The sequence below is a fragment of the Thamnophis sirtalis genome, unplaced genomic scaffold, assembly GCF_051295495.1.
Source record: "Thamnophis sirtalis isolate CommonGarterSnake01/CBP01778 unplaced genomic scaffold, rThaSir2_p1.2 scaffold_14, whole genome shotgun sequence".
Taxonomy (NCBI): domain Eukaryota; kingdom Metazoa; phylum Chordata; class Lepidosauria; order Squamata; family Natricidae; genus Thamnophis; species Thamnophis sirtalis.
In genome coordinates, this window is record NW_028261394.1 from 26,612,080 (window position 1) to 26,625,918 (window position 13,839).

Here is a 13,839-nt window from a genome sequence, read left to right on the forward strand (position 1 = left end):
TACCATTCGAAGGGGATTCATCCCAAAGTGCATTGCTTAATGTCTACTGAGATTCTCCATCCTCTAGGTCATGGTTGTCCCAAAGGTGCTTTTTTCAAGAGGCAACAGGACTTTCTGGTTTTTATTTGAAGAGAGTGGAAGAAGCTTCTTGGATGAGAAGCAAAATGTCTTCAAAGAAAAACCGGAATGTCCAGTTGCCTCTTGAAAAAAGCACCTTTGGGACACAAATAAGGTTCTGGAGATTCCATGAAGCCTGAGGATTTCTCACTTCTGGTTCCCATGATGTGTTGAATTCAGTCCTTCTCTTTTTTGTTTCTACAAACCACCAATCTGACTTATGACCACAATGGAGCCCAAAATTTGTTAAGAGAGTTGTTAAGTGAGTGTTGCCCCCCACTTTCACGACCTCTCTTGCCACGGTTAAGCGAATCACTGCAGTTGTTAAGTTAGGAACACTTTTAAGGGTTAAGTTAGGTTGTTAAGTGATTCTGTCTTCCCCGTTGACTTTGCTAGTCAAAAGGTTGCAAAAGGGATCACATCATCCTGGGACACTGCAACCGTCATAAGTACGTGCCAGTTGCCAAGCTTCTGAATTTTGATCACATGAACACAAGGGATACGGCAATGGCCGCAAGTGTGAAAAACAGTCATAGGTCACTTTTTTCAGTGATGTTCTAACTTCAAATTGTCACTAAATGAATGAATGGTTGTAAGTTGAGGACTACCTGTACAACCATGCAATCTCCAAATTCAAATTCCTCATGAAGTCAGATTTAAGGAAATCCTAAGAGTCAGCCTGAATCCACTGGGATTTTCCTGAAGACGAAGCAGATTAACAGAGTTGGAAGGGATCTTGTAGGTCATCTAGTCCAGTGTTTCTCAACCTTGGCAACTTGAAGATGTCCGGACTTCAACTCCCAGAATCCCCCAGCCAGCATTCGCTGATCTAGTCCAACCTGCCGCCCAAGCAGGAGACCCTACACCATTTCTGACAGATGGCAGTCCAGTCTCTTCTTGAAAGCTTCCAGTGATGAAGTTCCCACAACTTCCGAAGGCAACTTTTGTTCCATCGGTTGCTTGTTCTCACTATCAGAAAATTCCTCCTTATTTCCAGGTTGAATCTCTCCTTGATCAGTTTCCATCCATTATTCCTTGTTCCTTATTCCATTATTCCTTATTCCCTTCTGGGGCTTTGGAGAATAGCCTGACCCCTTCCTCTCTGTGGCAGCCCCTCAACTATTGGAAGGCTGCTATCCTGTCTCCCCTGGTTCTTCTCTTCACTGGACTAGCCATGCCCAGTTCCTGCAACTGTTCATCATATGCTTTAGCCTCCAGTCCCCTAATCATCCCGGTTGCTCTTCTCTGCACTCTTTCTAGCTATCTAGCTCATGATATCTGAGAGAAACATATTCAAGGGAAGGTGCACTTTCCCTGCCTTGATCCATTTAAGCCTTGAAACGCTCTAAACCTGTCCTTCTCCCCAAAAAGAAATAATCAGCAAAATGCCAAACACTTCACATTGATCCTCTCTGCTCTATAGAAGGCAGACAGTAGCAAATATTCCGATATTTTCATCCGGTGGTTTTTGCTGACATGCTTAAACCCAAAACACGTTTGCTGGGCTTTGGAAATTGCACATTCTTCGAAAACCATTCGGAAAGGACAAAGCTTCTTCGAAACTGTGCTGGCATTCCCCCTGTGGTTAAAACGTTCTCCCTCCTTATTATTTGTAACATTGCAAATAGAGTTTTAGGAACGTTGCCAAGGGTGGCCTCCCATAAATTTTGCATCCTTTGCTTTAAAAGCATCAGCAAGTCATTTCCTAGGGCAGCATTGTTCAGTGTAACCCCTGATGCAGCTGGCTGGGAATCCGAGAGTTGGAGGCCAGTCTGGCCAAACCTTCGGAAAAATAAGCACGCGGAGCGGAGCCATGCACACGCTTTCCTTTTTCCATGTTGGAAAGCAACAAAACCCACGTAAGAGGAAGCGTTGCAAGGAAGACAGAGGGGCCTTCCTTCCTGACTCTGGTGCTGGAAAGTTGAGCCTCCAGAAACTGGAGCAGTGCCCTGGATGTGGAGAAGGACCCCTGGGGGGCCTAAAGGCTAATGGAGCAGAAGTTGCATTAACAGAGGGATCCAATCAAGATCAAGGGAGGTATTAATACCCCTCTACAAAGCCTTAGTAACACCACACCTCCATCCTGCATCCAGTTTTGTCATCATACTATGAAAAAGAGGTTGAGACTCTAGAAAGAGTGCAGAGAAGGGCAACAAAGATGATTAGGAGGCTAAAATCTATGATGAACGGTTGCAGGAACCAGGCCTGGCTAGTCCAGTGAAGAGAAGGACCAGGGGAGACAGGATAGAAGTCTTCCAATTTTTGAGGGGCTTCCCCAAAGAGGAGGGGGTCAAGCTATTTTCCAAAGCACCTGAAGGCCAGACAAGGAATAATGGATGGAAACCAAACAAGGAGAGATTCAACCTGGGAATAAGGAGGAATTTCTGACAGTGAGAACAATCCACCAATGGAACAGAAGTTGCCTTCAGAGGTTGTGGGAGCTTCATCACTGGAGGCTTTCAAGAAGAGACTGGACTGCCCTCTCTCAGAAATGGGGTAGGGTTTCCTGCTTTGGTGGGGTTTGGACAAGATGACCTACAAGATTCCTTCCAACTCTGTTAATCTGTTAATGTAAAATGATATAGGAGACCGGAGACAAAAACATACGATGAACAGTTGCAGGAACTGGGCACGGCTAGTCTAGTGGAGAGAAGGGCCAGGGGAGACATGATAGCAATCTTTTAATATCTGAGGGGCTGCCCCAAAGAGGAGGGGGTCAAGCTATTCTCCAAGGCACCTGAAGGCCAGACAAGGAATAATGGATAGAACTAACCAAGGAGAGATTCAACCTGGAAATAAGGAGAAATTTTCCGACAGTGAGAACCATCCACCCATGGAAAAGAAGTTGCCTTCAGAAGTTGTGGGAGCTTCATCACTGGAAGCTTTCAAGAAGAGACTGGACTGCCATCTGTCAGAAATGGTGTAGGGTTTTCTGCTTGGGTGAGGGGTTGGACTAGATGACCTAGAAGGTCCTTTCCAACTCTTTTAATGTAATTTAAAGCCAGAGCCATACAGGATCAGCGTGCTTTGACAAGAGTGCCCCAGTCTATGCTTGAGTGGATCTCCCCAGAGAGAAAAGATGAGCAAGGCTGCAATGGAAACTTGTTTCCTGGATGCAGATTGGGCAGCAGGTGGAACAACTGACTTGGGCCAATCGGTTTAATCCACGTGGGCCCCGGGGATGTCTATCCAAAGCAAAGTCTCTCTAGAGTCACCAATTATCTCTGCCACCACCAGAAACCAGAAGCACCAAGCTAATCTCCACAACCACTGTCTCATGTCCTATTTCCCACACCAAACAACTGTGCGGACAAGGACACACACACACACACACACACACACGGCCCACTCTTGCTCCCCAGAACTGTGTTTGTCGCCTACATGGTGCACAGCACGTTGCTTTTATGATTAGCAAAAGCATCAATTTTTGGCTCCAAGATTGTGTCTGATCTCCCCTTAAAACCATCTTAGCTAGTAGCCATAACTGTACGGTAGTCCTTATGACTGGTGGCTTAGTGATTGTCCAAAGTTATGTTGTTGTTGTTGTTGTTGTTGTTGCTGCTGCTGCTGCTGCTGTTGTTAGTTACGAAGTCATGTCCGACCCATCGCGACCTCATGGACAACGTTCCTCCAGGCCTTCCTGTCCTCTACCATCCTCTGGAGTCCATTTAAGCTCATGCCAACTGCTTCCGTGATTCCAGCCAGCCACCTCCTTCTCTGTCGTCCCCTTCTTCTTTTGCCCTCCATCTTTCCCAGCATGAGGCTCTTCTCCACGGAGTCCTTCCTTCTCATTAGGTGGCCAAAGTTCTTGAGTTTCCTCTTCAGGATCTGGCTTTCTAAAGAGCAGTCAGGGTTGATCTCCTCTAGGGCTGACCGGTTGGATGGCCTTGCAGTCCAAGGGACTCAATGCAGGAGTCTTCTCCAGCACCAGAGTTCAAAGGCCTCCATTCTTTGGCGCTCAGCCTTTCCTTTTGTCCAATTTTCACAGCCATCCATTGCAACTGGATTACTATGGATCCCCCAAAAAGGTACTTATGACCGTGCCCGCAGTCACATGACTGCAACCGGCTCGCATTCACAGTTATTTGCAGTGTCCTGCAGTCACATGACTACAATTTACATTTTTGCCGTTACTTTGTTTTCAACAAAAACTGCTCAGAGCAACCAATGGGTTCACTTAACAACCACCGCAAAAAACCAAAAAACCAAAAACAAGATTGTAAAATCCGATCGGTCATGTGATGACCTGCTTTATGGCTGTCTTAACTTACATTCTCAGTTACGGTCCTAAATCATAGACTATCCATATCTTGTGTCAGTGACTTCCCTACTTCCTCTCTGAAGATGCTGTTCCTCTCCTTTGCCATAAATTTCTCCTACTGGTCAGTTTTAGCAGTAGCAATAGCAGTTAGACTTATATACCGCTTCATAGGGCTTTCAGCCCTCTCTAAGCAGTTTACAGAGTCAGCATATTGCCCCCAACAACAATCCGGGTCCTCATTTTACCCACCTCGGAAGGATGGAAGGCTGAGTCAATCCTGAGCCGGTGAGATTTGAACAGCCGAACTGCAGAACTGCAGTTGCTCTGAGCAGTTTTATTGACTTTTTACTTTACTTTTTTACTTTTGCCTTTATTTGTATGCCGCCCTTTTCCCTAAGGGGACTCAGGGCGGCTCACAATTCAAAAGGGAGGGGGAAACAACAAACAATAAACAATACAGCATATTAAAAGAGAAAAAACACAACAATCACACCATTCGAGTGGGGCTACAATCTTAACCCCAGGCCAGCCGGGACAGCCAGATCTTTACAGCAGCGCGGAAGGATTGGAGGGTGGTGAGGGTCCGAATCTCCACGGGGAGTTCGTTCCAAAGGGACGGAGCAGCCACTGAGAAGGCCCTCCTCCGGGTAGTAGCCAGTTTGCACTGGCTAGAAGATGGGATTCGGAGGAGGCCTAATCGATGCGATCGAATCGGTCTGGTGGAGGTAATTGGCAGGAGGCGGTCTCTCAAGTACCCAGGCCCGCTACCATGAAGGGCTTTATAGGTGATAAGTAGCACCTTGAATTATAAGTTAGTTGCATTAAAGTATTAGAAGAAAATTATGCACCTATAGAGCAGTGGTTCCCAAACTTGGCAACTTTAAGACTTGTGGACTTCAACTCCAGCAGAGCTGGCTGGAGAATTCTGGGAGTTGAAGTCCACAAGTCTTAAAGTTGCCAAGTTTGGGAACCACTGCTATAGAGAGAGAAAACGTGGCTTTTTTTTTTTTTTTTTTTTTTGAAGGGAGTAGTCTGGTCCTGAAAATCTCATCCAGCTGCTCAAATTACAGGCTCAATTCAGAATAATGGAAGCAATGTCCTGAATTTGATAAGGTATGGGTTGGGGAGAGGCTTAGGGGAATCAATGTAGGGAAAGAATAGGCAGAGCTGCACGCGAAGTCAAGAGAGAAATCAGCCTAGAATCATTAAAGTAAAGGTTCCCCTCGCACATATGTGCTAGTTGTTCCCAACCCTAGGGGGCGGTGCCCATCTCCGTTTCGAAGGCGAAGAGCCAGCGCTGTCCGAAGACGTCTCCGTGGTCTTGTGGCCAGCATAACTAAATGCTGAAGGTGCACGGAACGCTGTTCCCTTCCCACCAAAAGTGGTTTGTGTTTTCCTACTTGCATTTTTTAAGTGCTTTTGAACTGCTAGGTTGGCAGAAGCTGGGACAAGTAACAGGAGGTCACGTGGCACTAGGGATTCGAACTGCCGAACTGCCGACCTTTCTAATCGACAAGCTCAGCGTCTTATCCACTGAGCCACCGCTTCCCTTCCTAGAATCGTTACGCATTCACAAATGCTTGAAGTCCAGTTCCTCTTGAATTCCATTAACTCATATCTAGTGCTAATTTAGTGTGGCCCGTTGGTTGATTAGATTCTTGTGTATAGTCAGGAGTAATAAATTAGTCTGATAGAACTTAATACGTGTTTCAGATTTTTTTTGCGCCTGACAATGATACATATAGCAGAAATTTTTGAAAAAGGAATCTTTAAGCTGGTTCAAGGCCAGTTTGCATAGTATTTTCATCCTACCCCATATTCACACACCGGATGTAAGACAATCTCTTTTCCATCGATTGTCTTCCAGTCCATGGCCACAAGCAGAAACACAGGAACACGGGAGCTACCAGACTGCAAAAGCAGCTGGTGGCAATTTTTGCAATCACAGCAACACACTCTAACAATGGGAGAAATTGTTGCCGAGTTCATGTGGGACTCACTGCTTCCAGCCAGACTGCTGTCTGATCAACTGATCAACTGCAGAATATAAGCAGTTTCTGGCCTCAGCAAGAAGGCCACGGAAGAGCTGTGGTGGCACCGTTGTTAGAATGCAGCACTGCAGGGCTAACTCGCTGCTCACTCCAGGAGTTCAATTCTGACTAGTTCAAGATGGACTCAGCCTTCCGTCCTTCCAAGGTGGGTAAAATGAGGACCCAGATTGTTGGGGGCAAGAAGCTGACTCTGTAAACAGCTTAGAGAGGGCTGCAAAAGCACTGTGAAGCGGTATAGAAGTTTAAGTGTTATTTCTATTTCTATTGCCCTTCCTTCCTTCCTTCCTTCCTTCCTTCCTTCCTTCCTTCCTTCCTTCCTTCCTTCCTTCCTGCCTGCCTGCCTGCCTGCCTGCCTGCCTGCCTGCCTGCCTGCCTGCCTGCCTGCCGTCCCTCCCTCCATCATCTGCAATGGTTAGAATGCAGTATTGCAGGCTAACTCTGTCCACTGCTAGGAGTTTGATTTTTACTGGATCAAGATTGACTCAGCCTTCCATCCTTCCAAAGTCGGTAAAATGAGGACCCAGATTGTTGGGGGCAAGAGGCTGACTTTGTAAACTGCTTAGAGAGGGCTGTTAAGCAGTATATAAGTCTAAGTGCTGTTGCTATTAAGGCATATGGCTTTACTTTGACAATGGCTTATGGCAGCGTTTCTCAACCTTGAGAACTTTTAAGATGTGTGGACTTCAATTCCCAGAAGCCCCTCGCTCTGCTGGCTGGAGAATTTGGGGAGTTGAAGCCCACAAAGTTCTCAAGGTTGAGAAACTCTGGCTGATGAAAAAGATTTCTTGTGACTTGAGCAATAAAGGAGGGTCCATTCCTTCTCTCTTTTCAGTATTGCTTTGTTCCCAGGCTGCATTTTGCCCTTCCTTGGTCCTTGATGATGGTAATAGCATAGTTCACACATTAGTTCTCAACCCAGGTTAACCAGGTAAATAAAGGATACGCAGCAAAATATCTATAACCTGCCAGAGTGAGAAAGTACAGGTAATCCTCCACTTACAGCAGTTCATTTAGTGACTGTTCAAAGTCACAGTGGCACTGAAGTGACTTATTTTCACACTTATTATCTTTATAGCAGCCCCAGGATCATGTGATCAAAATTCAGATGCTGGGCAACTGAATCATACTTACGACTGTTGCTGTGTTGTGCCCCAAGCTCATGTGATCACTTTTTGATAACCAAAATCAATGGAGAAGCCACATTCACTTAACAACCATGGTGCTAACTTATCAACTGCAGGGGTTCAATGAACAACTATGGCAAGAAATGTCATAAAATGGAGCAAACTCACTTAACAATTGTCTCAATAACAGAATGTTTGGGCTCCATTGAGGACATAAGTCAAGGATTACCTGTAGAAGTTTCTCCTCCATGACCAGAGAAAATATTGGACAATTATTTGTCCGGCATAGTATAACCTCTCCTGCCTTCAGAGGACTAGAAGACCTCTAGAACTGCTTCCAGCCCTCTGGTTCTACCGTATGTAATTTAATGTACTTCTGCTGCCTTTTCTGTCTTTTCCATTAAATTCTCTTGGAATTGTTGACTCAACATCTCTTCAATGTCTTCAACTGTGGTGGAACCAAACATCAGTAGAAGACATTGGGGAAAAACCAGGAGTTTGGTAGCACCTTTTTTGACTAACCAAAATATTATTAGCAGCCATCGGGCTTCTTCTGATCCTTCAAAAGAAGAAGCTACAGCTGGTCATGAATTTATTGGTTTGAGTAGTTAAAAGGGCCTTTTAGTTTGCTCAGTCAATCAATCAATCAATCAATCAGAATAGAGCTGAAGGGGCCTTGGGGTCTTTTAATCCAACCCTCTTCTCAAGTAGGAGACCCTATACAATTACACAGTATTTTGTGTTCTCTTCTTTTTGATCCTTTAGTAAATTCATTCATAGTCACTTCGTGCTTTGTAGGCGAGACAATTTTAAGCATAATTTCTAGATAAGTCACAAATGCTTGGTTTCACACCCTGTGCTAAGATAGCAACTATGGTTTACAAAGGCTGGGTTTAGAATAGAATAGAGCTGGAAGGGACCTTGGAGGCCTTCTAGTCCAGCCCCCCTGTTCAAGCAGGAGAACCTATACCATCTCAGACAAGTGACTGCCCAATCTCTTAAAAACTTCCAGTGATGGCACACCCATGATTTTTTATGGCACGCTGTTCCACTGGTTGATTGTCCTCTCTGTTAGGAAGTTTCTCCTCAATTCCAGGTTGCTTTTCTCTTGATTAGTTTCCATTCATATTCATTCATTCATTCAGCAAATTTAAATGACTGTCCTGTCTATAAGGCCCATTCCTAGTTGACTTCTAAGTACAGTTCAAGGAGTGGAGCGGATTGTCCTCTTTAAAACCCTATATGGCCCCGAACTTAGTTATCTTCAGGACCAACTTCTCTAAGGAGGTTTTAACCATTTGGTAAAATCTAGCATGGAATTTACTCTTTGGATCCCAATTTTAAGCAAGGGAGGTCTATTTCCACTGTTTTCCTTTAGATTAGTACCCATCGTGTTTGACACTCAGAAAAGCTGCTAAGGAGGGTTTAGCATTGTTAAACAGATTAGAACGATGTAATTGGTTGTATGATTTTAATATATAGAATATTCTGTTTAAAATGTAGGAGTAATAATTGGAGTTGAATTATTGATACAAAATGATGTTGTATGTATGGATTCAATATTTAGAATACCTTGTTTAAAATTAAGGAATAATAATTATAGTTGAAAAATTGACACATAACATTAATGTGTCTATGTTTACCAAATGAACAATTTGTGACTCGATATATAATTGCAAGCGGTGACCATGGAAAGGACCCACAAAATCTTGTAACCAAATGACACCCTATATGAAACGGAAGAAGGATGTGTGTGTTTTACGTCTTTGTTTGTTCTTGTTTGTTTAAAAATAAAAGAAAAAAGAAAAAAAAGAAAAGCTGCTAAGATTTGACTGTGAGAAAACCTTCAGAAGTTTAGAGGGTGGTGGCATCTTGTGATTTTTAAAAAAACTGATATTTCTCATTGGGGTAGCCTGCAAGACAGTTATTGTTTAAGATAAGACCATTTTTAATTTAATTTAATTGTTCTGGTTTACTGTATGCCGCTTAGAATCATCCATGATGGAAGTGGCCTATGAGCCTAAATAAATACATATATTTGCACCTAATGGGAGACATATTAAAGAAACTTTCATTTACGGCACATATCTGCATTTTTCAAGGATAAATCTATCAAAAACTATGCTTTAGATGAAAGTGATTCCCCACAATACAGATGTTTGAGGCCATTATATACAAAAAGGCATTTAACCACCCTCACAACAACAACAAAAAATTGTTCACAAAAGCAAGGGTGTTGGTGCCTACAACATCCACTCAAATTTCTGCTCAAACATCCCAATTTGATGGCATTGTGTGTGAGTTGGGCAGCCATATAAATTTACTGAATAAATGAATGAATGAATGAATGAATGAATGAATGAATGAATGAATGAAAGAAAGAACCAATGAACCACTGAAGAAAAGCAACAATTTTGTGTTTGAAATTTTGCAGTAAGTGAAAGAGATAAATCTGTCCATCTTCCCACAATAGGAGACAAACTGTAGGAAATGACCAGCTGAGCCCGAGGGAGGGGTCAAACACGTCATCAACCTCGTGTCCCTTCACACCCACAAGAGATCTAAGTCCACCCACCTTGAATTCCATTGACTCTGATCTCCCACTGCTTGGGGCATTAGGAAATCAGATTCTTGTACAGACCTTAAAGTTGCAATAAATCTTATATCGTTTGGAACAGCCTGGATCTCTTGATTTCCCTGGCGTCTGACACAAAATTTAAGATCACATCCTGATATGCACAGAAGCAATCACTGATTGCTATTATGGGTAACAAGGGTACAATTGTCTGGTCCTCACCAGGATCCCTGGAGATTATTGGCATGGTCCTTGATACCCACTAAGCTCCCTAGCTTATGTGATTTGATTTGATTTATTTTATTTTATTTACTTTATTTATTTTGTTTATTTGTCAACATAATTTGTCCATACTAATATCTATTACCTTGTACATGTTCTAGTATAGTCTTTATTGCCATTGTACAAAATAAATAAGAAACCAATTCCGTTGTATTTATTTTGTACAATGACAATAAAGACTACACTAGAACATGTACAAGGTAGCAGGTTTTAGTACAGACATGGACACTTTCGCATGAGATTGGTACAAACAGATGGATATAAGTAAGGATAACATGGCCACAAACAGATAAAATGAGTCCATATCAACGGGGACAGTAAGACAGGGACGGTAGGCTCATGCATGCCCCCTTTTTATTGTTTCAATTCTTTTAATTAAAATGAGCAGGAAGCTACCATCCTCCTAAGCCAAGCCTCGTGACTATCTGCCTTGTCTCTAAGCCTTCACAGACCTTGGAGGCATTCTTAAACAGTAAAAATATGAGTGACTGCAGCCCAGCACTTTGGTTATCTTCTGGGAAATGGGAGGTTTGGGGTTTGGCCACACTCACCGTAACAGCCATTTTGTGAGAGTGCTCCTAGGATACTCTCAGAATCCCAACTGTATCAATTGACCCCAAACAGTTGTGGAACCACTGACTATTCCATAGTGGTTCTGGTGAAACACCAAGAGCTCAGTATCTTGAGAGATATGGCCTACGTGCAGGAAATGTTTTGTCCAACGGGCAGTCTTTGGTGGAAGCAGCTTTGGTTGCAATCTCCCTTGAGATGATGGCAACCATCAACTACCTTGAGATGATGGCAACCTTCAACTACCTTGAGATGATGGCAACCTTCAACTACCTTGAGATGATGGCAACCTTCAACTACCTTGAGATGATGGCAACCTTCAACTACCTTGAGATGATGGCAACCTTCAACTACCTTGAGATGATGGCAACCTTCCTGCCTTCCTATCAAAGAGACCCTGAGCACTTTGATATCTCCCTGAAGAACAGATCTCAATGGCTTTCAACCATCCACAAAAGAGGTACAACCAGGAGAGCAACAGAGACTGTCACCTGGGCCTTTCAAGATGTTTGCCCGTCTTGCTATCCAAAGATGATGATCCACCAACAACCCCCAATCTTACTTCCCTGTAACTGGGAAAGATATTTTTTTAAGCAGTCAAAATAATATGCCTCCATCACATACTTCAAAATGCCTCTGGGTACAAATCCCAATGTATTTAATTTATATTCTCTTAATACAAATCCGTCTTTAAGCAGAGAAGTAAGGTGGGAAGAGAAAGGCAGAAGCTGGGCTTGCTGTGGCCATTCAAAGGACCAATCAACAAAACAGTTCCAAAACGCCCTTCCTTCTCAACAGTCTGGCCAAAACTGGATCCCTTCATCAGAACCAGAAACCTAAGTCAACTTTCTCCAAAGTGGGTCCCTCCAACTGCTTGGGACTACGTTTCCCAGCATTCCTTTGACCATGCCAACTGGAACTTCTCTCAGCCACAATCCTAAGCATTGTAAGGGATCAGGTGGAAGAAAGCTGACCTGCTAAGGATCACGAATATAACGGATGGGAATCCTGCAGGATGGAGAGTCAGTGCTCAAGGATCCTTTAGAAAGCACCCACAGAGAAACAGAATCTTCCATCATGCTACTTGACCCAACCATTGTTGCCCAACACATCTGCACCCCCAGGTTTTCTGCATCCTTTATACAAAGATGGTTTCTTGGTTCTGTTGTCGTTTTGCAACCTCTAACAATATTGGATACTGGGGACAGATTGAAGGCAGAATTAAAATATTTATTGCAAAGGGAAAACGTGGGCTGCGTTTTTTCATGGTGGAGAAAATAAACACTCAGTTAAGAATGAGAAAGGGAGGTGTTGGCATCCAGTAAAGATGTTGCTGTATGCTAGGAGCAGCTAAGAGGCTCCCAAGTCCAGATCCAGAGTCCTTCAGCAAGAACCCAGATGGGGAAGGAATCCTGCTGGGCTTTGGGCTGGCATCCTGAAGGATTTGCCCAGAGGCAGCCACAGTAAGAGGACAGCGGTGGTGGCAACAAACCAGAAGGAAAACCTTTTCTGATTCAATGTTTTTATGGAAAGGCAACATCTGTAGCTCCAGAATGCTGCTCCCTTTCTAAGAACATTTTCTACTTGCCAAAGGTGCCACCTGACCCCTTTCTGAAGGAATGCAGCCCTCTGGATTCTACCTCTCTCCACAGCATCCCTGCTTCTAGTCAAATCTTTTGCATTTCACAACAAATCTTGCTCTGCCGATTTCAAAAGCCCAGGAAAGCAGTTTAGAAGCGGAAACCCCAAAGGCATCTCTTTTATCAAAAATATCTGAGGGCAAGGGGGGGGGGAAAACCCCTCCTCCTGCAGCCGATGCCATAGATAATAAAATGAAATAATTAGCTTGCGACCAAATTTCCTCCGAGTCACACAATCAAAAAGATTTGCCTATACTTGCATCCAATGTTCTGGTCAAGCTTTTCTTTTGGGGGGGGGGGCACCCCGAGGAAAAGAAATGCTATGCCAGGCCATTCAAAACCATCCCTACAGCCTCAGTGGATTTATTCAGGCTAGGCAACAAACAGACACACACACACACACACAGACACAGACACACACACACACAGACAACCACACACAGAGGGATCCTCCATTAAAAAGCGTTATTAAAAAAAAAAGGAGCTGTACCAATCAGCAGTCGGCATCTTTCCCCCATAGAAACAGAGGTTTGCCTGGAGAGATGCTCAGCCTTTATGCAGCAATGCCAGAAGGGACCCCACAATTCCAGCCACCCCCACCTCTGGCAGACTGGGGGGGGGGGGAGGAAACGAGGGTCTGCCTAGAATCAAGAGCTGCTCCCCCCCTTCCCCATGCAAATTTTTCTGCACAAAAGCAGTGGCTCTCCCTCCCCCCATCCCCTTGCCCTTCGCCCCTGCTAGCATCTCACCCGAGTCCCCCGATCTGCCCCTCAGACCTGCCCACAGGGAGAGAGAGAGAGAGTGCCATGCCAGCTGCCACTTACCCCAAGTTTCCTGCTCTTCATCTTCACGTACCCTTGCTTGACGATGTCACTGAAATTGGTAGCCATGGCTCAGCCGCCAGCACTGCCAAGGGCTTCGGCTCTTCCACGCCTCTTTCTTTCTGCCCCCACCTCCCCCCCCCCAGAGCCGGCTTCCTCTAGGGCAGCTTCTAGGGCAGCGCCAACCTCGCCCTGCCCTCCGCTCCGCCGTTTTTCACCTGTTCTCAGACTTGGGCTGGCACGGCACCTCGTCTGCCCTCCAGCATTGTTCTAGTCGGAGCGGGAAGCGGCTTTTTCTGCCTGGGCGCTGAAAAATAAAAATGACAGATAAATTAGAGAGGGTGACATCTTTCTCGTGTTCGTCTGGGCCCCCCCACCCTCCACCCCTCCCCTCTCTT

At 44.5% G+C, this 13,839-nt stretch overlaps 1 protein-coding gene and 1 long non-coding RNA gene across 4 annotated transcripts in view; one reads left to right on the top strand and one right to left on the bottom strand.

Annotated features, from left to right (window-relative positions):
• The window catches only part of DOK4 (docking protein 4), a 70,354-nt gene that overhangs the window by 38,002 nt on the left and 18,513 nt on the right, over window positions 1-13,839 (bottom strand). For all 3 annotated transcript variants that reach the window (XM_087728585.1, XM_087728583.1, XM_087728584.1), the window contains exon 2: window positions 13,445-13,748. In XM_087728585.1, coding sequence (XP_087584711.1) covers window positions 13,445-13,510 — 66 coding nt within the window. In that variant the 5' untranslated portion in view covers window positions 13,511-13,748. The remainder of the gene's footprint in view (window positions 1-13,444; window positions 13,749-13,839) is intronic.
• The window catches only part of LOC148042747 (uncharacterized), a 14,696-nt gene continuing 7,128 nt past the window's right edge, over window positions 6,272-13,839 (top strand). Inside the window, exon 1 of the long non-coding RNA XR_015698442.1 lies at window positions 6,272-6,574. This is a non-coding gene — a long non-coding RNA (uncharacterized LOC148042747). The remainder of the gene's footprint in view (window positions 6,575-13,839) is intronic.